The 22,643-nt window shown below is 46.6% G+C and overlaps 1 protein-coding gene across 16 annotated transcripts in view; it reads left to right on the plus strand.

The window, feature by feature from the left end:
* The window catches only part of APBB2 (amyloid beta precursor protein binding family B member 2), a 363,347-nt gene that overhangs the window by 269,921 nt on the left and 70,783 nt on the right, over window positions 1–22,643 (plus strand). For all 16 annotated transcript variants that reach the window (XM_082464206.1, XM_082464207.1, XM_082464202.1 and 13 more), the window contains one exon: window positions 21,510–21,656. In XM_082464206.1, coding sequence (XP_082320332.1) covers window positions 21,510–21,656 — 147 coding nt within the window. The remainder of the gene's footprint in view (window positions 1–21,509; window positions 21,657–22,643) is intronic.

The raw sequence follows: 22,643 nt of genomic DNA on the forward strand, positions 1-22,643 counted from the left end.
TAGAGCATTAAGAGGTGAGCTACTGAGTATCTACAGTAAGAGTCCAAGAAAAGGGGAGATGAATTTGGGAATGAGGCTTCTCCTTGAATTTGGACCAGCAGCCTCTGGCCCAAATCACTGGACCTCCACCCCAGGTCCATTCAGGGGGCAGGGCTGCAGTTGTCCCACAGGCAGCAGTAATGAGCCTTAGGCAACAGCAGGAGCTGCCGTGACCCGAGGTGCCCTGGCCCCGAGGCTATGTACCCTGAATAATGCAAAGTTCTCTCTCCCTCCCTCTGCCCTCTGCCCTCTGCCCCTTCCTTCCAGGAACTCCTCTCTGCCCCCGTCTTTAAGTCTCCAGCAAGGCTCGCTTCCGCTAACTGCTTACTTCCATCTCGAGGCTTTGTGACAGCATACAATCTGCAGTCACTTCCCTTGGAATTTTGGGAATCCATTGCCTTGCAGCATTCTCTGGGTCCTTCCTTCTCTATGGTTATTTTGTGTGATCACCAGGGAATTCTTAGAAGTTTCCACTTTCTGGAGCTACAGGGTTCCTTAAGGCTCCTTCTTTCCTTGTGTCCACACACACACAGGATAAAACCTGACTGTACTTGAGACACAGGTGTGTTACCTGCTTGTGAGGAGGGGCCACAAGGAGCTTCTTTGGTCAATCTGTCTTCAGATGGAGTCCTGGATATGTCTATTCTTCAGATACCTTGTCATCTCTGGGAGTAGGTTTTTAGCCTTTAGTCTATTGCTGGAAATGTCCTCTCTTTTTAATATCTCAGCTCTGTGAACATGCATTCCTACCCTACAAACTCAATATAGCTAATTTAAAGCAAAGTCTTTGAAACAACTACTTAAAATACTTCTTTCTTCTTGAATTGCCGTAAATGTCTTGGAATAGCGAGTGTTCGTACTCACTTCATCTTTGCATTGCACAGTGATTCCAGTTGGTCAGGTACCAATCTCAGTAAATGGCGGTGACTAAGGGAACCCTTTGGGGACAGACTTCCCTGCCCACTCCACTCCACACAAGACAGACACTCATTCTTGTTAGCGGCAACTCTGTGCAGTGCTCTCGGGACTCGGGTCTACTCATTTGTGAAATGAGGTGGTCGGGTTCCGGGGTCCCCAGGTCCCTTGTGCTCTGGGTCTCTGTGCAGTGGGCAAAGGCTCTTCCCGTGTGTGTACCGTGTCGACTTCTAGGAGTCAGCGTCAAGAGCGAGGACCTGGTGAGTGTTCCCTTAAGGGGTGCTGAGTCAACAGCTGTGCTTTTAATTCAGGTCTTTGCAGGTCTTCCCGCTTTATGAGTTTACTGCATTCATCTCAGGCACTGTAAAAAGTTGCAGATTTTTCCTTTCTTGGTGAGCAGTGCAGTTTTTAAAAAAAACTTTCTTAAAAGCCAGCAGTAAAAACTACAATCAGTCCCAATAATGATGATGAGTATAGCTTTTACCAGGCACCAAGTACTGCTCAAAGCCTGCTTGATGTGTATGAACTCATTTAACCCTCACAGCGATCAGATTCTGTGCTTAGGGGCGGAGGAGGCTGCAGACCAAGCCCCTGCCTTCATGTAATTTGTGTCCCAGTGTGGGGAGAGAAACAGCAACACAGAAGTGGAATATACATACATTAGGTGAAAATATGGAGAAAAATAAAGTAGGGAAAAGAGCTAGACAGTGCTGGGAGGGGTTGCAGTTTTAAATAGTCCGGGAAGGCCTCCTGAGGAGGTGACATGAGTAAGATGTGAGGGAGGGAACCAGGGAGATAAGGGGCAGCCTGGGGGAGGAGGGGTCCGTCTGGAGGCCAGCGACGAGAACCCAGGGCTCCGTGGTTCCTAGTCCCACCTACACCGACTATACCCAAATCCAGAAAGCTAGAGTGATCAAGTCCCCCTCCAGCACCCCGCGCCCCCCGGCCTTGCTCTAGGAAGAAAGACAGGTATGGTTGATTCTCACTATTGTAGTGGGTCTATAAAGCTCTGTAAAGGCACTGCCAACACTGAATTAGCAAACACTGAAATACAGTATTCCTCGGGAAGGTGCAGAGTTAGGTTCCTGCGAGCCTCTGGTCACATTTTCGTCAACCTGTCAATACATAACCTTATTTTATGTGTGTTTCTGTTGAAAGACACCTTATTTAATATATATTGTTGATTCATTAGCCTTGAGCCCATGGTCAGCAGCACTGACTCACGCCTGAATGAAGCTTATCGAACACATGGATTTTCTCCAGAAAGCACATCACAGCCTTCTCCCGCCAGAACACTAGCCAGCACTTCAGTGCTACACTTGGAGGCTGTTTTAAACAGCGAAATCACCAAGAAAAAGCACATACACATACACAAAAAGGTGCTAATTAGACCACGGAAAGGGCACTCGTTCGCAGTATGAGGGCTGAAACAAGAAGACTTGTTCAGCCTCAGCTGGGAACATGCACATCATGCAACCCAGACTTTTTGCCAATCTTTGCATGTCCATGAGTGACCACAAACATGCCACGAATATTGATGTGGAGGTTGCAGATAAATTTCGGAGAGTAGGTGAATGTGCAAATATGGAATCCGCAAATAATGAGCATCAACTGTATTTGCAGTTGAGCTATTTAGAGGAAGGATTTATTCAAGACCCATGTGACATCATTCTTAGTGGGGTCATCTATTGGGCCCATTTTAGAAGAGGATCAAATTAGTTCTGAATCGCCTCAGAAACAGCAGCGTTTGGCTAAGTGTTATTAAGAATGGTACTCTGTTTATTTGAGTTTTGCATGTTCCGTGTTGCAAGTAGACTTGTTACTAGCTGAGATTGGATCTGTAACCTCCCAGTCTCCCCGGTGTCCCGGCCCCGACCATGCCCAGGACTCCAGGTCCCCAGCCCCCAACGCAGAGGGTACAGTCTGTCTCTGGACCTCAGGCTCTCTCTGCCCCTCCCTTTGGATCAGCATCCCCTCTAGAGCTCACATGGCCATCTTGCTTGCCCCAGCGAGATAAAATGGCCAACTTTATGTGCAGAACTTGAGTATTCATTATGGTTTTACTCTGTGCTTTCTCTGCAAATAACATTTCTCAACAGAAATAATATAAATCTGTAGTGTAAATCAGCCATGTGGACCACACAACTTGCCTCTCGATCTTTTCCAAGACTCCTGTACGGGAAAACTAAAATACCACTCACACTTCCAGGGCGGAACAATGGTTTCCCAGGAGTGAAGAAGTCTGCTGCTTCTCTGCAGGAACAGAAGCGGCTCCAGCCAGCCTCGCTGCTAGGCCTGGACGGGCATGGGCTCTTACTAAAACTGTGAGAGAGTGGGCCGTGAGCGGATGTTTACTGCCACAGACTCAGCTTCTGTTGGCATTCAGGTGTCTCCAGCTGAAGAAGTTCCCTTTTGTGTAACACGTTCGCTGTCCCACCAGGAGAAGTTTCTGTGGTCACTGTCAGATTCTGATTCTCAGCGATGCTGCGTGGTGACTCTGAGTTCTCCCAGGCCTTGGGCTGCAGCAGGTCGGGCTGTCCGAGAGGGGCTGTGATGGGGCGTTTGGCCGGTGGGATTTGATAGGTGCCTTAGTTGGACATGTCAGGCATCAGGTTTAAGAAGTGCCCCTCCTGCCCCTACCCTCCCTCCCTTCGTAAGAGAGCCACCGTTTCCTATCATGTAAGAAATCATCTTCTGTGGAAGCTTTTGAATTTTTGAACAGTTGAACAAAGTATTGAGTTCTACACTTGTCAGTGTTGCTTGGATGAGTGTAGGAATGGTCCAGATTGTACTCTCCAGAGGCTTGGCAGGCTTGCTCCATGTCCAGAGGGTCCCATCTAATGAGCCGGTCCTTGTAGCATCTCAGTGGTCTTTAGCTCAGAGTCAGGGTTGGGACGGAGGGACAACATGACAGTGAGGTGTCTAGATCCCACTGGCACCTAAAGGGGGCATTAGTACAAAGCACTGCCAGGGGACTCAGCTCCAGGACAGGACTCTTGGTCCAGCCAGGTGCCCAGAGTGTGGATCAGGAACGAACTGGAAGTGCAGAGAGAAGGGCTGCAAACATAGCAAGGGCTCAGGTTGTTCCTCAGTGCTTGTGTCCCAGGACCCTTAAATGTGGGCTCCGGTCTGCAGGGCCGTGTCAAGGCCCCACCAGCTAGTGAAGATGGGGCTCCTGATAAGCCGATAAGGATGGATTGGGCCCCAGACAGGGATTAGCCTCCAGAAGGACTGGCCCTCTGGTTTCACAGTGGAGGCACTTGGAGGCACGTGATACCTGACTCTAGCTCGCATTACTGGCTACGTGGATATTTTTATATGACTTTTATATCACTAGGCATACCCTAGATGAGATTTGTTGATAATTTAGAGCTAATCATAATAATAGGTAACACACTGAACACTTACTGTGTACCGTTCTAAGCACATTACATGCACCATACTATTTATTTCTGCCAGTGTTCCTTAGGACATAAGTACTATCATTGTCTCCATCTTACAGATTAGAAAGCTGCATCACTCAGGAATTAAGTGGGCATCTGGGATTCAAACCTGGGTGCTCTGGCTTCAGAATCCAGGCTGTATGCATTTGCTATGGTAAAAGTGGCTATGCCAGGCTCTCTACCAGTGCTTGGTACACCCCCTTGAGTTCTCACCGGCGTCTGTGGCGTTATCCCTCCAAGGATGCAGAAACTTAGGTCAATTAACTAGCCTAGGGCCCAGCCAGGTTGAGGACTCCCAGTCAGGTGTGGTCCACTCTTGCCACCATACCTCAGTCTGCCTCCAGCTCAAGTGTCTTCATTTGACAAATATATATTTTTTAATTAATTGTTTCATTTATTTATTTATTTTTGGTTGCGTTGGGTCTTTGTTGCTGCACGCAGGCTTTTCTCTAGTTGCGGCGGGCGACCGGGGGCTGCTCTTCGTTGCGGTGCGCGGGCTTCTCATTGCGGTGGCTTCTCTTGTTGTGGAGCACAGGCTCTAGGTGCGCAGGCTTCAGTAGTTGTGGCATGCGGGCTCAGTAGTTGTGGCTCCTGGGCTCTAGAGCACAGGCTCAGTAGTTGTGGCACACGGGCTTAGCTGCTCCACGGCATGTGGGATCTTCCCGGACCAGGGATCGAGCCCGTGTCCCCTGCATTGGCAGGTGGATTCTTAACCACTGCGCCACCAGGGAAGTCCGACAAATATTTATGGAGCATGTAGCGTGTGCCAGACCCTCTTTTGGGTGGCAGGCATTCAGAGGTCCACAGAACAGGCCTGTTCTCAAGGAGCCTCCTTTGGATTGAGTGCTTCTGTTTATAGAACAGCTAATGTAGAGCAAAGAATGGTGAGAGCAAGACGAGGCCTTGGATCAAGCCGGTCCACAATTGTGTCACTTTGCTGAACTTCACTGAGCTGGTTTCCCCTTCTGTAAAATCAAGACAGTAATCCACCTTGAGTACTAAACCTCGGATCAAATTCCAGCTGCTGCTGCTTTACTGTGTGACCTTGGGCGGTTCAGCTCAGCTCTCCAGACTCAGTTTCTCACATGTATAATAAGGAGCTCCTGCTTTGTAGGGTTGTGAGAACATGTTGTGCTACGTGCTGTAAGGCATGAAGCGTTGAGAAAGTGATCTATAAATGTCAGTGCCGCCTTGCTTTCCCCGCCAAGTCCAAACTCTTAATTGTGTATACAAAATGCTCAGCACAGAGTAAGCACTGGCTAAATGGCACGGCTAGAAAGACGATGACCATTGTATGTGAAGATGTCGGATGCGATATATCTGCAGGTTTATGTTTAAATATGCACATAGGTCTCATTTGTTCTGTGACATTATGGAAATACTGGGCTAAGTCTCTTGGTTGAACCCACCTCCACTCAACTTTTCCATTGATAAAAATAGGCCTCATAATGCCGGCCTGGTTCCTGGGCAGGAAATGACTAATACAATCAACTGTCTGTGTATTAAATCACAAGCCGGAGGCCTGTGTCTTGCACTAGCGATGATTCTCCGAGCATCCTGGCCATCAAGACGCGGAAGCAGGCTCCCTCTGCTTGCCTCTCCGCTCATCAGCCTGCGGCAGGCTGGTGGTTAAAACTGGAGCGGATTTCCTCCAGAGGATGAATCCTCTTGTTGGCCAGCCTGAGCATCCAGTGAGACTCCCATTTCCCTCTGTAAATTAATAAATTGACACTCTGGTGTTTGTTTTTAAATGTCTATAAATTCCTTATAATGTGCTGACAGTTCACCCTGCTCGGTGACCGATGAGCGACCGTCACTGTGGACATTGCCACGGGACGCTGGCCTTTCTTTCATTGAAGAAAGCCTTCCATGGGAGAGAAAGAGCAGGACCTTGGCTGAGGCGCCCCAGAGGCCTCAGCGCCACCCTGGCTGCGCCTTAGCCCCTCCCACAGGTTGTCCCGGAGTCTAACCACCGTAGGCCTTCCCAGAGCACAGTGTGAGCAGCTGTGCAATGGCCTAGAGGGACGAGAGCACAGGCGTCAGGCAGTTGATTACGTTTGATTGCCTTTGCCCCCATGGAGCCTCCTTACCTGCAGGGATCTGTTGCCAGGAGTAAGGGGTTGGGAGGGAGAAGGGTGATGGTGCCCCCGGGTGGAAGTGTGCACAAGAGCACCCAGACCGCCACTTCAGGGCTAGTTAGTGCCTTGTGGTAGGGGCTCTCTTAGACCTCTGAGAAGTCTCAGGGCCAGCCTGGAGCAATAAAGCTAGACCTGGCAGGGGTACGAGGGTTGAAGTACTCATTCCCTGCTCAGGGGGGATTTCCTTCTCCTCAGCCTCTTCCCGCCCTTGAATTCTCCGGGGCCTCTTTAGAGTGGGACCAGGACTCCAGACCTCTGGTCTCAGCCTGGTCCAGCTGTTGAGAACTTAAGATTCTGGGGGAGGGCATGTGCACATGTGCACGGTGTGTCAGGTTGAGGGAGGGGTTATAGGTCCTCTCTGAGGTCCCTGGGTGTAGAGTGAGGTATGCCTGCCCGCCAGCCCCGCTTTAGGAAAACCAGCCGTGTTACAGCTCCTAGGAGGCAGCATGGCGTGTTGACAGGGATTTGTCAGTACATGAACTTGGGTCTGAATGCCAGCTCCACCATCTGCTAGCCGGTTACCTTAGGTTTGTATACACCACTGTATTAATATACTCGGGCTCCCATAACAAAATACCACACAGATTGGGTGGCTTACAACAACAGAAATTGATTTCCTCACAGTTCTGGAGGCTAGAAGTCCAACGTCAAGGTGCTGGCAGGTTTGGTTTCTCCCAAAGCCTCTCTCCTTGGCTTGCAGACGGTCACCTTCTCACTGTGTCCCCATGTAGTCTTTACCCTGTGTGCTCACATTCCTGGTGTCTCTTCCTCTTTTTATAAGGACACTAGTCCTACTGGATTAAGCCCATCTTATGACCTCATTTAATCTTAATTACCTTTTTAAAGGCCCTATGTCCAAATATAGCCACATTGGGGGTTAGAACTTCAATATATGAATTCTGAGAGGACACAGTTCAGTCCATAACAACCACTCTGTGCCTCAGTTTCCTCATTTGTAAAATAGGAATAGTAATAACATCTATCTCATATGTTGCCATGAGTTGATTAAATATGTAAAAGAAAGTGGCACACACACACACACACACACACACACACACACACACATATATGTATCTGCCCCTGGTTCCTGACCCAGAGCTCCTAAATCCTTTGGAATTTCCTGGATGATAGCAGTGTCTTTTGTTCTAATGAGGTGACTCTAGGTGGGCTCCTGGGTCGGGGCTGGTCACCAGAAAGACCAAGCCATGATTAGAAGCTTGGAATTTTCAGTCCTACCCCCATTCTCCAGAGAGGGGATGGAAATGGAGTTAATGATCGATCATGCCTTCATCATGTGAAGCCTCTGTGAAAACCCCCTAAAGTACAGGCCTCAGAGAGCTTCTGAGTTGGGGAACACGTGAAGGTGCTGGGAGAGTGGCATGATCGGAGAAAGCTTGGAGGCTGCACGCCCTTCTCACACACCTTGTCCTCTTCCATCTGGATGTTCCTGAGTTATACCCTTTTATAATAAACTGGTGGGCTCTTTCCCCTGAGTTCTGTGAGCCACTCCAGCAAATGAATCAAACCCGAGGAGGGGGTCATGGGAGCCTCCACTTTGTAGCCGATTGGTTGGTCAGAAGCACAGGTGACAACCTGGACTTGCAGTTGGTGTCTGAGGGGGTGTGTGGGGCAAGCGGCCTTGTGGGTCTGAGCCCTTAACCTACGGGATCTGACTCTCTATCCAGGTGGGTGGTGTCAGGATTGAGTTAAATTGTAGCACACCCAGCTGGTGTTGCAGAGACTTGCTTGCAGTGGGGAAAACCCCCCTCACATTTGGTGGCTAGAAGGGTCAGAAGTGAAGCGTTCTGGGTGAGTAGTAAAGGAGAAGTGGATTTTTCCCACTCGTTGTGTAATGTGTGCACAGACACTCGTAATAAATGCTGCGTGTGACACTGTTGTCCGCCACCTCGTTCTCGCCCACCTCGACCCCCTCCTCACCACCACATTCACAAGCGTGACGACCGCAGTGCCGCAAAGTCAGATTTCCCAAAAAGTTTTATGAAGACTTAAACTTGCCAGGGTTCCTTTAGGAGTTAGTTTCCTCTTCTCAAAAATGGGTAGAATACCTGATTCACTTCATTGTGAGAATTAAACTAAATTGAATTAGGTAATTAATAAAGAGCCTCTATCATAGGAACACAATAAATGCAAACTCCCTCCCTCCTCCTTCTCGTTCTGAAATCCCCTCACCTAAGCACTACTGAGAATTTTTTTTTAAACATCTTTATTGGAGTATAATTGCTTTACAATGGTGCGTTAGTTTCTGCTGTATAACAAAGTGAATCAGCTATACATATACATATATCCCCGTATCTCCTCTCTCTTGCCTCTCCCTCCCACCCTCCCTATCCCACCCCTCTAGGTGGTCACAGAGCACCAAGCTGATCTCCCTGTGCTATGCGGCTGCTTCCCACTAGCGATCTGTTTTACGTTTGGTAGTGTATATAAGTCCATGCCACTCTCTCACTTTGTCCCAGCTTACCCTCCCCCACCCCAGTGTCCTCAAGTCCATTCTCTATGTCTGCGTCTTTATTCCTGTCCTGCCCCTAGGTTCATGAGAACCTTTTTTTTTTTTTTTAGATTCCATATATATGTGTTAGCATACGGTATTTGTTTTTCTCTTTCTGACTTACTTCACTCTGTATGACAGACTCTAGGTCCATCCACCTCACTACAAATAACTCAATTTCGTTTCTCTTTATGGCCGAGTAATATTCCATTGTATAAATGTGCCACATCTTCTTTATCCATTCATCTGTCGATGGACACTTAGGTTGCTTCCGTGTCCTGGCTAGTGTAAATAGTGCTGCAGTGAGAATATTGTTTTTAAGATAATAATAAACACTTAGAAATATGCTTAAGGCATATGGATGTCATGATTTTGCTGCTGTGCAAAAATGCATGTCTTATGTCTTAAATTAAAAGCAAGACCTGTTGGCGTCATGATGTCAGTGCTGCTCCAACGTGTGTTTTAAGTTAAAAGTCAAAATCCAGTGCACTGCCACCGTCCCACTCCCCAGCGTGAATTCCACCCCCACAACCTGAGGGGAGAGGAGGAGCCCAGGCTACAGCTCTGCCCAGTTGGACTAGCTCATCTACCAAAGAGATCATGCGGTGAGGAGGCGTGAGGAAGCAAAGACACCCCAGAGACTGTTAAATATTTAAAGTCATGCAGAATCAGATCTCGGTCCTCCCAGTGTGACTGCCCTTGTGCATGCCCTTCAGCACATCAGTGGTTCAAACCTCGGTTCCGGTAAATCTCAGAATGATTGCTCTTCTCGATGTGGTAGAGTGGTGAGTCAGCAAGCGTTTTTGTAAAGCAGAAGGAGCAGTGGCGGAATAGTCATCGCAGGCAGGAGCTGACTTGGGGAATGGCACAGAGAGGGAGAAATCAAGGCACAGGGCTTTGAAAGAATCCTTCCATTTTCATCTAAGGATTTAAAGTCACCGAAACCTTAAATCTCAGAAACCTGCACGGCTCCACGTTGTGCATGAGAGATGACTACGGGCACTGCTTCTGAACTGCGGTGCATCTTCCCCTTCTTCCATTAGATAATTTAGCTTTGAGTCCCTGTCATGGCGCATGCTCTGAGCATTTCCTGAATATAGGGACTCTGGTTGGTATTCCTGCCCTCTGACCTTGTAGGTTTCCAGAGTGTTTACTAGGAACAGAGCCTGTTATTTACTAGAGGCGGCGGTGACCCCCGCTGGGAACCCCCCCTCCATGAACTGACCACCAGGGGCCGGGGGAGCAGGCAGGCAGGGAGGTGGGCATCGTAGACGATATTTCAGTTACGGATCAGTCCTTCGTGCCTGGCACGCTGTAAGTACCACGTGCATGTTAGTTATTACGATGACTGTCCTCTTTGTAGCAGAAGCTGTCAGCATAGAATGTTCGCATAGGATGTATTTTTCCAGTAGGTGATCTTATTCTGAAAAATAGGAAAGAGGGAGAGTTAAGTAAATGGCACTTGCGGGCCCAGTGCCCCAAAGGGCCAGGTGTCTTGTTTTCTGCCCGAATGCTCACCATGTTGCAGACGGTCTGGGGAGAAACAGAAGGAACAGCTGAAGTACTCATTGGGACCAGTGTAGAAATGCTCTCTGGGTCCTCCCTGGCTGCCGAGGTCATTGCCGTGCTGAATAATTAATCAGGCTGAGTCTTTGCTTCAGCCAGATGGAGAACTGGGCCATGCTCCGCTCCAGAGTCCCCAGGCACCTCTCTGGCCGAGCCCGTTGAGATGCTGGATTTAGAAAGCATTTCTGTGTTTCAAAGAAAAGCAGTAGCAGATGAAGCCTAATTTTATTTCAAACTGTGTCCGTAATGACAATGGTCTACATTCCTATGTATCATGACCGCAAACTCTGATTTGCTAAAGACCTCCCTGTTACGGAAGCCATGTCCAGGGAAGATATTGTGAACCTTGAAAAGCCTATGCATTTTTAGAACAGACTCTAAAAGTCATTTGAGGTCACAGCCCTTTGTTTTCTGGCTGCCTTATTTCTTGGCAAAATCTGGATGGTCCAGCGATCGGCCGGTGGGCAGAAGTCAGGTTCGTTCTGTCTCTGATGCAGTAACTGGGAAGGGAAAGGGCAGAGGGCTGTTCTGAATTCTTAGGGAGGCATCCCAGGACGTAGGCTATCAAATATGATGAATGTACCCTAAATGGGTATGTTGTTGTGGCCACCAGTATGAAATAAAAAAGGATTCTCTCACAGTTTCTACGTGGGCTGTATGATTATTCAAAAGATCCTTCCTCATAGTCACATACAGTGAGAATATGTTTATTTTTTTTCCACCTGACCCCAGGAGCACAGATAAAGAGTCTCCGCAGAGCAGCTCTGTGTAGCTCAGGCAGCAGCAGGATCGATACGCTCTTAGAATCCAGGTGAAATGGGCTTGAATCCCAGTCTCGTGTCCTGCGAAGTCCATGGGTTCCCGCGCACAGTTCTGCCCGTTCCCTGGGCTTGTATTTCTCTTGTGTTGACTCCCTGTCTCCACTCTGAGGCCTCCGCCACTAATTTTCCTCCGCCAAGCATCTCCCCAGGGGAGAAGTACACCCTTCTCTTAATTCCTGACGTCAGCCATCTCTGTAGCAGACTTTTGCTGGAGCATCAAGGGTAATATCGAGGGGGCTTACATTGCATCAAAAACAGTCACTGGTTTTCAAAACTGGCTGTTGGACTTCCCTCATCTTTCTCTTTAATGGCAGTGCCTGCCATTTCAGAGGTTGTGCTTCCCCAGAGGCTGGGCAGTGTGCAAACACACACATACTTTTGGATATATTTGCAGGAGGTTTAGAACTTGCTGAAGCCCCATCCGTGGCTCTCCGAGGCCCGAGGACTCTTAGGTGGGCCTGAGGGTTCCACCCCCTGCTCCTCCCCAGGCCCCGGGCCTCTCCCCACCCACAGGCACCCAAGGTATAGCCGTAGTGAGGTTGGATCATTAGTTGGAAAAACGAAACAGGATTGACTGGCTGACTGTTGGTGGTGTTCCTCAATCCTGACACTTTGGACAGGGATCAGAGACCTTGTGAAAGCAGTAGCCACCTTTCCTTGAGCATTCCCTATGGGCCAGGCCCTGTTCTTAGCATAAGCCTTCCCGTTAGTCATGCCAGTACCGCCAGGAGGTCCATACCACTGTCCTCACTGCAACAGATGAGGAAACTGAGGCTCACCAAGATTAAGTAACTTGGCTCAGATCTCACTGCTAACTAATAGTGGCCAGCCTGGGATTGGATCCCAAGTCAGTGACCTGAAAACCTGGGCCCTAAACCATGGCGCTCACAGCCCCTCCCCCCACACCACTGCACCTTACTCTTTGTGGTTCATGTCCACAGAGCTGTGTGACCTCTGGTGTCACAGCCAAACAAATACGCCCTTCCAGTTTTCTGCAGCACTGCTCAGAGCAGAGTGTTTGGCCTCTTTGGTTCATGGATGTGCCTCTAGTACATATAGCAGGTGTCAGTAAATCGCTGTGAAACGAATGAACCCATCCATCCTACAAGGCTCAGCTCAATACCACCTCCTTCCAGAAGTTGTCCATAACTCCCTCTCTGTGAGTTAAAAGACTCCTCCCTCCATGAGCAACCAACGCACATGTGGGCCTCTGCGTCCCCTTATTTCTCGTTGCCGTGTCGTGGATTCCCGCTCTGTGTCTACTCCGCGTCACGCTCATTAATCTATGTCTCCAGGAGCTAATAGGCACTCAATAAACGTTTGTTGACTTGAAGGCACAGTTGTTATTGTGCTGCAGGGTAATTAGGCTTAAATGGTAAGCAGTTCCTATAAATGAGTGTTCTTCAGGATTACATTTGTAGTGCTAGACCAAATTGTAGCTTTTCCCTTAAATTTTCTTAGTTTTTCCATACCCATAATTTAGTGTCGCTGTCAATTCTGGTATCGTTTATTTTTCGTCATCATCCCCCCGTAGTTATGTAGAGCGCTGACGGTGTTCTGGGCTTCAAATGCGCTGCTTCACAGACTACGCTCATTGAGCAGCATCTTCTTTGGTGCCGTGCACAGAGGCCGGTTCGCCTGGGAGGAGGCAAGGTTTGTGTCCGACTGTAGCTCCAGTAGCTCCAGTTCCCTCGTCTCTCCCCTCCTCCATCCCCTGCCCCACCTTGTGGTCCAGGAACGAGGCCGCCAGTTTTCTGCCAGCAGGCTCTCATCTTGCTTGTCCTCGTTGAAGCTCGGACAAGGAGAAGTGGAAGGCCTGTGGGAGAACACAGGCGGCCATGAGAGGGTCTCCTGCAGCCAGAGAGAGAAGAGAGGGAACATTCGCTGAGGGCCTGCAGTGCCCCAGCCCTGACCTTCCTCGTTTGCTTTTTGGCTCTCCCGGAAGTGCTCTGAGCTTACGGTCATTGTCATTTTGCAACTGAGTAAACTTAGGTTCGTGGAGGCTGAGCGCCCACTGATGGGAATAGAGGAATGCGGACCCGGGACCGTCTCGCCCTGGAAACCAAGGCTTGGCACTGAGTTCTACCCCTCGACGCATGTCTTAGGAAGAGGTTCTCCCCAGGCATCAGTCTCTATTAATAGAGGACTCAAAGAAACAAGTTGAAACAGGATGTGTGTTTCCAACCAGGATATGACAGTTGGTTCCAGCGCGGGGGAGAGAAAACCGGTGGGAGAGAAGGAAGCCCCAAGCCAAGAGCTGGGTCCCTCCCAGTTCAGCCATGACCCTGGTTCCCTAAATGCTCGTAATAACTAACAGCAGCCACAGGCACAGCGGCAAACCCTGCCCTGTTCATCCTCGCAGCATAGATAGGTTGTTGTGAGACAGGGATTTTTAGTATCCACGTTTTACAGACGAGGAAACTGAGGCACAGAGAGGTTAACTAACTTGCCAGATTCGCCTTTCAGGACCAGTCGTAGGAACAGCATGACTTTGAGTAAGGAAGGGGCCGTCTGTGGACGGCAGTGGTTCTCAAAGTGTGGTCCTCAGACCTGCAACTTCAGTGTCACCTGGGACGCTGTTAGAAATGCAGATTTGGGGACTGCTGAATCAGAAACGATGGGGATGGTGTCCAGTTTTCTGTGTTTTAACAAAGCCTTCTGGGTGTTTTAGCTTTGGCTGAGATCTGTTAAACTAGAGAAATCTTTAAAATCCACACATAGAGAAAAAGTTAAAATGTATCAATCGCATAATAAATGTTTGTTGAGTTCTTATTATATGCCAGGCACTATTCTAAATATTTTACCTGCATTATCTCACTTAGTCCAACAACAATACTATAAAGTATAGGTACTATTATTATTCCCATTTTACAGATGAAAAAACGAAGCCTTAGAGACCTAAGTGACTTCCCCAAAGTCACCAGCTGGTAGGTAGCAAAGTCATGACTTGAATCTAGATCCATCTGATGACACAGTCCATACCCTGAACCATCCATTACTCATTTTTGCCCTTTTGGTAAAGAGCTATTGAAGAATGAGCATTAATATAAGTACAAACAAATGTTGATATTTTTTGCAAAATTTGGAAAAAGTGGGTTAGGGAGGGTGGGAGGGAGATGCAAGAGGGAGGAGATATGGGGATATATGTATACATATAGCTGATTCACTTTGTTATACAGCAGAAACTAACACAACATTGTAAAGCAATTATACTCCAATAAAGATGTTAAAAAAATAAATAAAATGACCAACAGGTAACTTAAAAAAAAAAAGAAAAAAGTATTTGAAAAGTCAGATTGATTAAACATTTGATTACATATTTTGATTGAATATTTTGAGCTCCTCCTGTTTTCTGAAATGAGTGTTTATTCACAGAGCTGATTCTAATTTCCGGAGTTTAAGGAAAAGAGGTGGTGGTTATAAACCTTCCTAGCCACACGAGGGCAGCACCAAATAGCGCAGGTTGCTCTTTGCCGCTTGGTTCTTTGAAAGGAAACGGAGCTCGTTGCTTAGTGGAGTTTCCCCTCTATAAACCCGTTTCCCCTTCCTTTGTCCGTAGGGACCAGTGGTGAAGCTTCTCAGATCAGATACTAAATTACATACGGAAAATTAATCATATTGTGAGGGCTCTTGTTTTTTGAAATCCATGTATTCTTGGACTCAAGGCCAAAAAAGCAGCCATTATTCTTTTTTTTTCACATTCTATTTTTTATTTTCTAATTTTTAAAAAACATCTTTATTGGAGTATAATTGCTTTACAATGGTGTGTTAGTTTCTGCTGTATAAAAAAGTGAATCAGCTACACATATACATATATCCCCATAACCCCTCCCTCTAGCGTCTCCCTCCCACCCTCCCTATCCCACCCCTCTAGGTGGTCACAAAGCACTGAGCTGACCTCCCTGTGCTATGCGGCTGCTTCCCACTAGCATCCGTTTTACATTTGGTAGTGTATATATGTCCATGCCACTCTCTCACTTCGTCCCAGCTTACCCTTCCCCCTCCCTGTGTCCTCAAGTCCATTCTCTACATCTGCGTCTTTATTCCTGTCCTGCCCCTAGGTTCTTCATAACCTTTTTTTTTTTTAGATTCCATATATATGCATTAGCATACGGTATTTGTTTTTCTCTTTCTGACTTACTTTACTCTGTAGGACAGACTCTAGGTCCATCCACCTCACTACAAATAACTCAATTTCGTTTCTTTTTATGCAGCCGGTATTCTTTTTCACCTTCCTTATTAATAAATTCTTTGAGTCTTCACAGGCTGTAGGACTCTCAAGTAGGCTATTAGAGAAAGTGGGGAAATGTGCTCCTGGCTTCTAGTTTTAGGGCATCGGACCATCCCACAGTAATGCTGGTGTATTAGGGTTCACCCCCCCAGGATCACCAGGATGCTGTACTGACAGCAGCTGCTGTTGACCTTGAACCCCATTTCCACCTGGGCATATCTCAGTATCCCATCCAAGCCTCGGTTTCTATGCCAGAGGCTGAATTCACTGGAATTTTTTTTAAATTTATTTTTATAGAGCAGGTTCTTATTAGTTATCCATTTTATTATACACATCAGTGTATACATGTCAATCCCAATCTCCCAATTCATCACACACACACACACACACACACACACACACACACACACACACACACACCGCTTTCCCCACTGGGTGTCCATATGTTTGTTCTCTACATCTGTGTCTCAATTTCTGTCCTGCAGACCGGTTCATCTGTACCATTTTTCTAGGTTCCACATATATGCGTTAATATACGATATTTGTTTTTCTCTTTCTGACTTATTTCACTCTGTATGACAGCCTCTAGATCCATCCACGTCTCTACAAATGACCCAATTTCATTCCTTTTTATGGCTGAGTAATATTCCATTGTATATATGTACCACATCTTCTTTATCCATTCGTCTGTTGATGGGCATTTAGGTTGCTTCCATGACCTGGCTATTGTAAATAGTGCTGCAATGAACATTGGGGTGCATGTGTCTTTTTGAATTATGGTTTTCTCTGGGTATATGCCCAGTAGTGGGATTGCTGGGTCATATGGTAATTCTATTTTTAGTTTTTTAAGGAACCTCCATACTGTTCTCCATAGTGGCTGTATCAATTTACATTCCCACCAACAGTGCAAGAGGGTTCCCTTTTCTCCACACCCTCTCCAGCATTTGTTGTTTGTAGATTTTCTGATGATGCCCATTCTAACTGGTGTGAGGTGATACCTCATTGTAGTTTTGATTTGCATTTCTCTAATAATTAGTGATGTTGAGCAGCTTTTCATTTGCTTCTTGGCCATCTGTACATCTTCTTTGGAGAAATGTCTATTTAGGTCTTCTGCCCATTTTTGGATTGGGTTGTTTGTTTTTTTGATATTGAGCTTCTTGAGCTGTTTATATATTTTGGAGGTTAATCCTTTGTCTGTTGATTCATTTGCAAATTTTTTCTCCCATTCTAAGGGTTGTCTTTTCGTCTTGTTTGTAGTTTCCTTTGCTTTGCAAAAGTTTTTAAGTTTCTTTAGGTTCCATTTGTTTTTGTTTTTATTTCCATTACTCTAGGAGGTGGATCAAAAAAGATCTTGCTGTGATTTATATCAAAGAGTGTTCTTCCTATGTTTTCCTCTAAGAGTTTTATAGTGTCTGGCCTTACATTTAGGTCTCTAATCCATTTTGAGTTCATTTTTGTGTATGGTGTTAGGGAGTGTTCTAGTTTCACTCTTTTACATGCAGCTGTCCAGTTTTCCCAGCACCACTTATTGAAGAGACTGTCTTTTCTCCATTGTATATCCTTGCCTCCTTTGTCATAGATTAGTTGACCATAGGTGCGTGGGTTTATCTTTGGGCTTTCTATCCTGTTCCATTGATCTATATTTCTGTTTTTGTGCCAGTACCATAGTCTTGATTACTGTAGCTTTGTAGTAGAGTCTGAAGTCAGGGATCCTGATTCCTCCAGCTCCGTTTTTTTCCCTCAAGACTGCTTTGGCTATTTGGGGTCTTTTGTGTCTCTGTACAAATTTTAAGACTTTTTGTTCTAGTTCTGTAAAAAATGCCATTGGTAATTTTTTTTTTAAGGAATTCCTTTATTTTTATTTTTTATTTATTTATGTATTTATTTTTGGCTGTGTTGGGTCTTCGTTTCTGTGCGAGGGCTTTCTCTAGTTGCGGCGAGCGGGGGCCACTCTTCATCGCAGTGCGCGGGCCTCTCACTATCGTGGCCTCTCTTTTTGCGGAGAACAAGCTCCAGACGCGCAGGCTCAGTAGTTGTGGCTCACGGGCCTAGTTGCTCCGCGGCATGTGGGATCTTCCCAGACCAGGGCTCGAACCCGTGTCCCCTGCATTGGCAGGCAGATTCTCAACCACTGCGCCACCAGGGAAGCCCCGCCATTGGTAATTTAATAGGGATTGCATTGAATCTGTAGATTGCTTTGGGTAGTATAGTCATTTCCACAATATTGATTCTTCTAATCCAAGAACATGGTTTATCTCTCCATCTGTTTGTATCATCTTTAATTTCTTTCATCAGTATCTTACAGTTTTCTGCATACAGGTCTTTTACCTCCTTATGTAGGTTTATTCCTAGGTATTTTATTCTTTTTGTTGCAATGGTAAATGGGAGTGTTTCCTTAATTTCTCTTTCAGATTTTTCATCATTAGTGTATAGGAACGCAAGAGATTTCTGTGCATTAATTTTGTATCCTGCAACTTTACCAAATTCATCACTGGAATTTTGACTAGAGTAATTATAATAATTTATTATGCAAATTAGGACACTTTTAAGAGTAAAAGGAGCTGCTCTTAAGAATTTTTCCAGAAAAACAAACATAAATCAGAACCATCCTGTGGACAATTGGAGCATAGGGTCACGCTAATTACACATCTCCTTTCATTTTCCCCCTTTGATGACTCCTTTTAAGATGTATGTGACACTATATTCATTTGCTCTTTCACTCAGCAATGCTCATGGAGTGTTTTCTATGTGCTAGGTTTTCTGCCTGCATTATGTTGTTTTCTCTTTGTGAGAACCCTCTGAGTTAACTATCATTGTTATTCCCATTTTTGCAAATAAGAAAAAAATTGGGACTTTGTAAGTTACATGGCCAAGATCACAGTACCTGTAAGTCAGAGCTAAGATTGTAATTTAGGCTGTCCCTGCTCTTGGGCCAGGTACACTCAAACGGTATTGACATCACTGACTGTGTTCTTGTGCCTCTTTGTGGACCCAGCCCCATCGGATACTGTCCCTCCAACAAGCTCTCAGGCATATGGCAGAGTGGTTAAGAGTGAGGGCCTAGAAGTCACACTGCCTAACTTGAATCCTAGGTCCACCACTTATCAGCCTTGTGCTTCACTCACTTACCTTTCTATAAAATGGGTACAGTAACTTAGTATTGACCTCACAGGGTTGAGGAGAGGATTAAATGAATAAATACCTATGAGGTGACTTCTAGAACTCACCTAAGGATGGGGGCTAGTTGCCAGTGGAGCCCACCATTTTATTAGAGGGTTGGAACTTCCAGTTCCATGCCCACCTCCAGGGAAGGGAGAGGGCCTGGAGATTGAGTTCAGCCACCAGTGGCCAGTGACTTATCAGTCGCACGTATATAATGAAGCCTTCACAAAACCCAGAGGGCAGGGTTCAGAGAGTTTCCAGGCCAGTGAGCACGTGGAACTTGGGGAGAGTGGCACCTGGGGAGGGCATGGGAGCTCCGGGCCCTTCCCCCATACCTTGCCCTGTGCATCTCTTCCCTCTGGCTGTTCCTGAGTTATATCCTTTTATAATAAACTAGTGATCTAGTATACAAAATGTTTCTCTGAGTTCTGTGAGCCACTCTAGCAAATTAACTGAACTCAAGAAGGGGGTCGTCCAAACCTCGATCTATAGCTGGTCGGCCAGAAGTACCGGTGACACCCTGGACTTGGGATTGGCATCTGAAGTTGGCGGAGGCAGGAGGTGGGGCGGGCAGTTGTTGGGGGGACAGTCTTGTAGAACTGAGCCCTTAACCTGCAGGATCTGACGCTCTATCCAGGTAGATGGTGTCAGAATTGAGTAGAATTCTCGGACACCCTACTGGTGTCTGAGAATCGCTTGTTGGTGTGGAGGAAAACCTCCACACATTTGGTAAAGGTGGAAAAGCTGAGTTTTTCCATTACAAGGTGGTACGTAACAAGATGAAAATGGCGGGGGAGGGCTGGGTTGTGGCATTGTGAGTTTACTCACGCGGGACTATGTTGGGAACCAACAAGGGAGGGAAGTTCCTGGGCATAGCCCCGTGAAGTTCTGGGTAAGGGGCTGCCCTTGCACCTGTGGCATCCTCTTCCCCTTGGGCAGTTTCTCTCCAGCAGAAACACATGAGCACATGAAATGTGAGGACATCTCCCAGAACCTTTCCCCAGGACACTGGGTCCTGAGTAGCTTTTGCCGTTGTTGTAGGGATGACCTTCTCTTTTTGGTGTATTTGTAAAAGGCATCTTGTGCACCGTCAGCGAGCAGGAGCTGTTCCGCTCCAGCTGGTGGCCCAGGTACCTCAGTCCTTCCCCTTTAGGACGTGAGGATCCACCTTCTGTTAGTGTAACTGGGTTGTCTTTGGTCTTTTCGAGTTTTTTTTTCCCCTGAGAAAGTGTGATTAGCAATTCAGGAAGGAGGCACCAAGTCTGGGTGTGGGGTCTGAAACAGAGACGGTTGAACTAGAGTGAATGTGGTCACTTTGGGACAGTTTGCTGCATTTCTTCATTTCATTATGAAGTTCACTTTGGGGAACTTCAGAAGACACTCTTTGAGAAACAACAGCCTGTTGGCTCCACAGAAGTGTGGCACCTTATCTGCCCTCCTGTCCATCAAAGGTGGTCCCTTCAATTGATGTGCAGCTCAGGAGGAGACCCGGGTCACAGGTCACAGTGAGAAACTGCAGTTCCAGCCACCTGGTAAACCTGGTGATTAACAGCTAGGCAGATGCTCTAGCCAGATCGCCCTCGTATGTCCCAGGAACTTCTTTCTTTATAAATTTTTGGATTTTTTGCTTGTTACAATATGGATAAGATACTTTCTGTATTTCTTAAAATTGAATACCTGAACTTTTAAAAGGAAGACAAGGAGTGTGGTCTCAAATCAAATATCTCTAAATGATAAAAGAATAAATGGAATTTGTGCTCTAACGTATCTCACAAGTCTGTCCATTCTGCAGGCTTTCAGGATTTGGTGCTAGTAACAAACGCTGAGACCTATTATCATGAAAGCACATTTTCCCTCCTCTTTTTTTTTCATTTCTGGTTATTAGAGAATACATTTTGCCTCATTGTTATTAGAAACAAGTGACAAACATGTAGCTAATTCTTTCTCCCAGGTGCTTAACAAGTAACAAATTTCACAGGGGTTACATTTCTTACTCTAAAAACAAAACAAAACAAAACAAAAACCTGCCTTATACTAGATAAAGGTGCTTAGAAATGTTATACCCATTAGCCCTGTAATTGTACTTCTAGTAAGCTGTTCTAAGAAAAAAACCCTGAACACACACACTCACAAGCACACACACACACACACACACACACACACAGAAAGTTAGGCAAGAAGATAGTTATTACTACATTTTTTAAAAATTAAATTTATTTATTTATTTATTTTTGGCTGCATTGGGTCTTTGTTGCTGTGTGCAAGCTTTCTCTAGTTGCGGCGAGCAAGGGCTACTCTTCGTTGCGGTGCACGGGCTTCTCATTGCGGTGGCTTCTCTTGTTGCAGAGCACGGGCTCTAGGCTCACGGGCTTCAGTAGTTGTGGCACACGGGCTTAGTTGCTCCACGGCGTGTGGGATCTTCCCGGACCAGGGCTCGAACCCGTGTCCCCTGCATTGGCAGGTGGATTCTTAACCGCTGCACCACCAGGGAAGTCCTACTACATTTTTTTAATAGCAAAAAACAGCCACAATTTAATTTTCCAACAATCTAGGATTCGTTGCTAAATTAGATGATTGAACATTTTGTAGTAATTAAAGACGCATTGAGTACACCTTGTAGAGGATTTTAAGATACGTTGACCTGTGGCCAGTGAGTAATCTCCCGTCCTCTGACTTTCCTCCTAGTGTTTTGCTGTGCGCTCTCTGGGATGGGTGGAAATGGCGGAGGAGGACCTCGCCCCTGGCAAGAGTAGTGTTGCCGTCAACAACTGCATCAGGCAGCTTTCTTACTGCAAAAATGACATCCGCGATACAGTCGGCATCTGGGGAGAGGTAAGTAACAGGTGAAAATAATTAATGGCAGATTTGCTTGCATTCCACTGCTCCTCACGAAACCCCAGAGCTCTGAGAGCCGAGAGATTTGGTACTGAGGGCTGATGAAGGTATTTATCGGGGGCACTTTCCCGTGAAGGCAGCTGGTGTAGACATGATGCACCTGTGATTTACCTATTAGCCCTGCCAGAGCCCGTTGAGGACTGGGGCCCTGGGAGAGGGCATTTCTTGGTGTCTAGATGACAGGATCTACTTTGGTATCCTGAGTCCCCAAGGATCCATGGATGGACTTAAGGGCCCAGAAACCCCCGAACCTCCATGCACAGTTGGATGTGCCAGTCTACAAGCGCAGTTTTCTGGGAAGAAGACCCGTACCTCTCTCAAAGGGGAACGCGACCCCCACGTATACACCCAAAGCTCTTGTTGCCCCTTCTCTAAAAGTTGACACATCATCCTTTTATAATATAGTCTTCTTTATCTGCGATCTGAAAATCCACCTCGTACATGAGTTTTGGAATCGATACCTGTGTATTCTTTCTTACTCTGAAGAACAATGCAATTCCAGTTTGAAATGTTAGTTGAGATCATTTCAGAAAGGAAAGTAATGAGTAAAAATACCAAATTTGTATAAAAATCACGTGAAATTGGAAAAGCCATATTCCTCCCAAGCTCTGAGACCTGTACGACAAGCACATGAGGAGCATCACGAGATAGTGGTCTGCGTGAATCCACTCTACTTGATCGGTCCCCACTGAAGAGCGTTGGCAGCGAAAGTTTGCTTTTTGATTGGGCTGTTAGGAGCCCCTGTCACCTTTTGTCCTAGCAGCACTGTCACAGCAGGAGGTAGGTTCCCAGGGCTCCGCGTGGTAGAGTCCGTCTGCTTTAGAATGGGGCTGACCTCCATCGCCAACCAGACTTTTAGATGCCAGGCATGGGGGGAGAGGAGGAAGAATTTTCTCCTGCCAAGAAAAGGACACTTTTTTGGTA

The sequence above is a fragment of the Balaenoptera physalus genome (genome assembly GCF_965194825.1).
Source record: "Balaenoptera physalus genome assembly, chromosome: 5".
NCBI classification, from domain to species: Eukaryota; Metazoa; Chordata; class Mammalia; order Artiodactyla; family Balaenopteridae; genus Balaenoptera; species Balaenoptera physalus.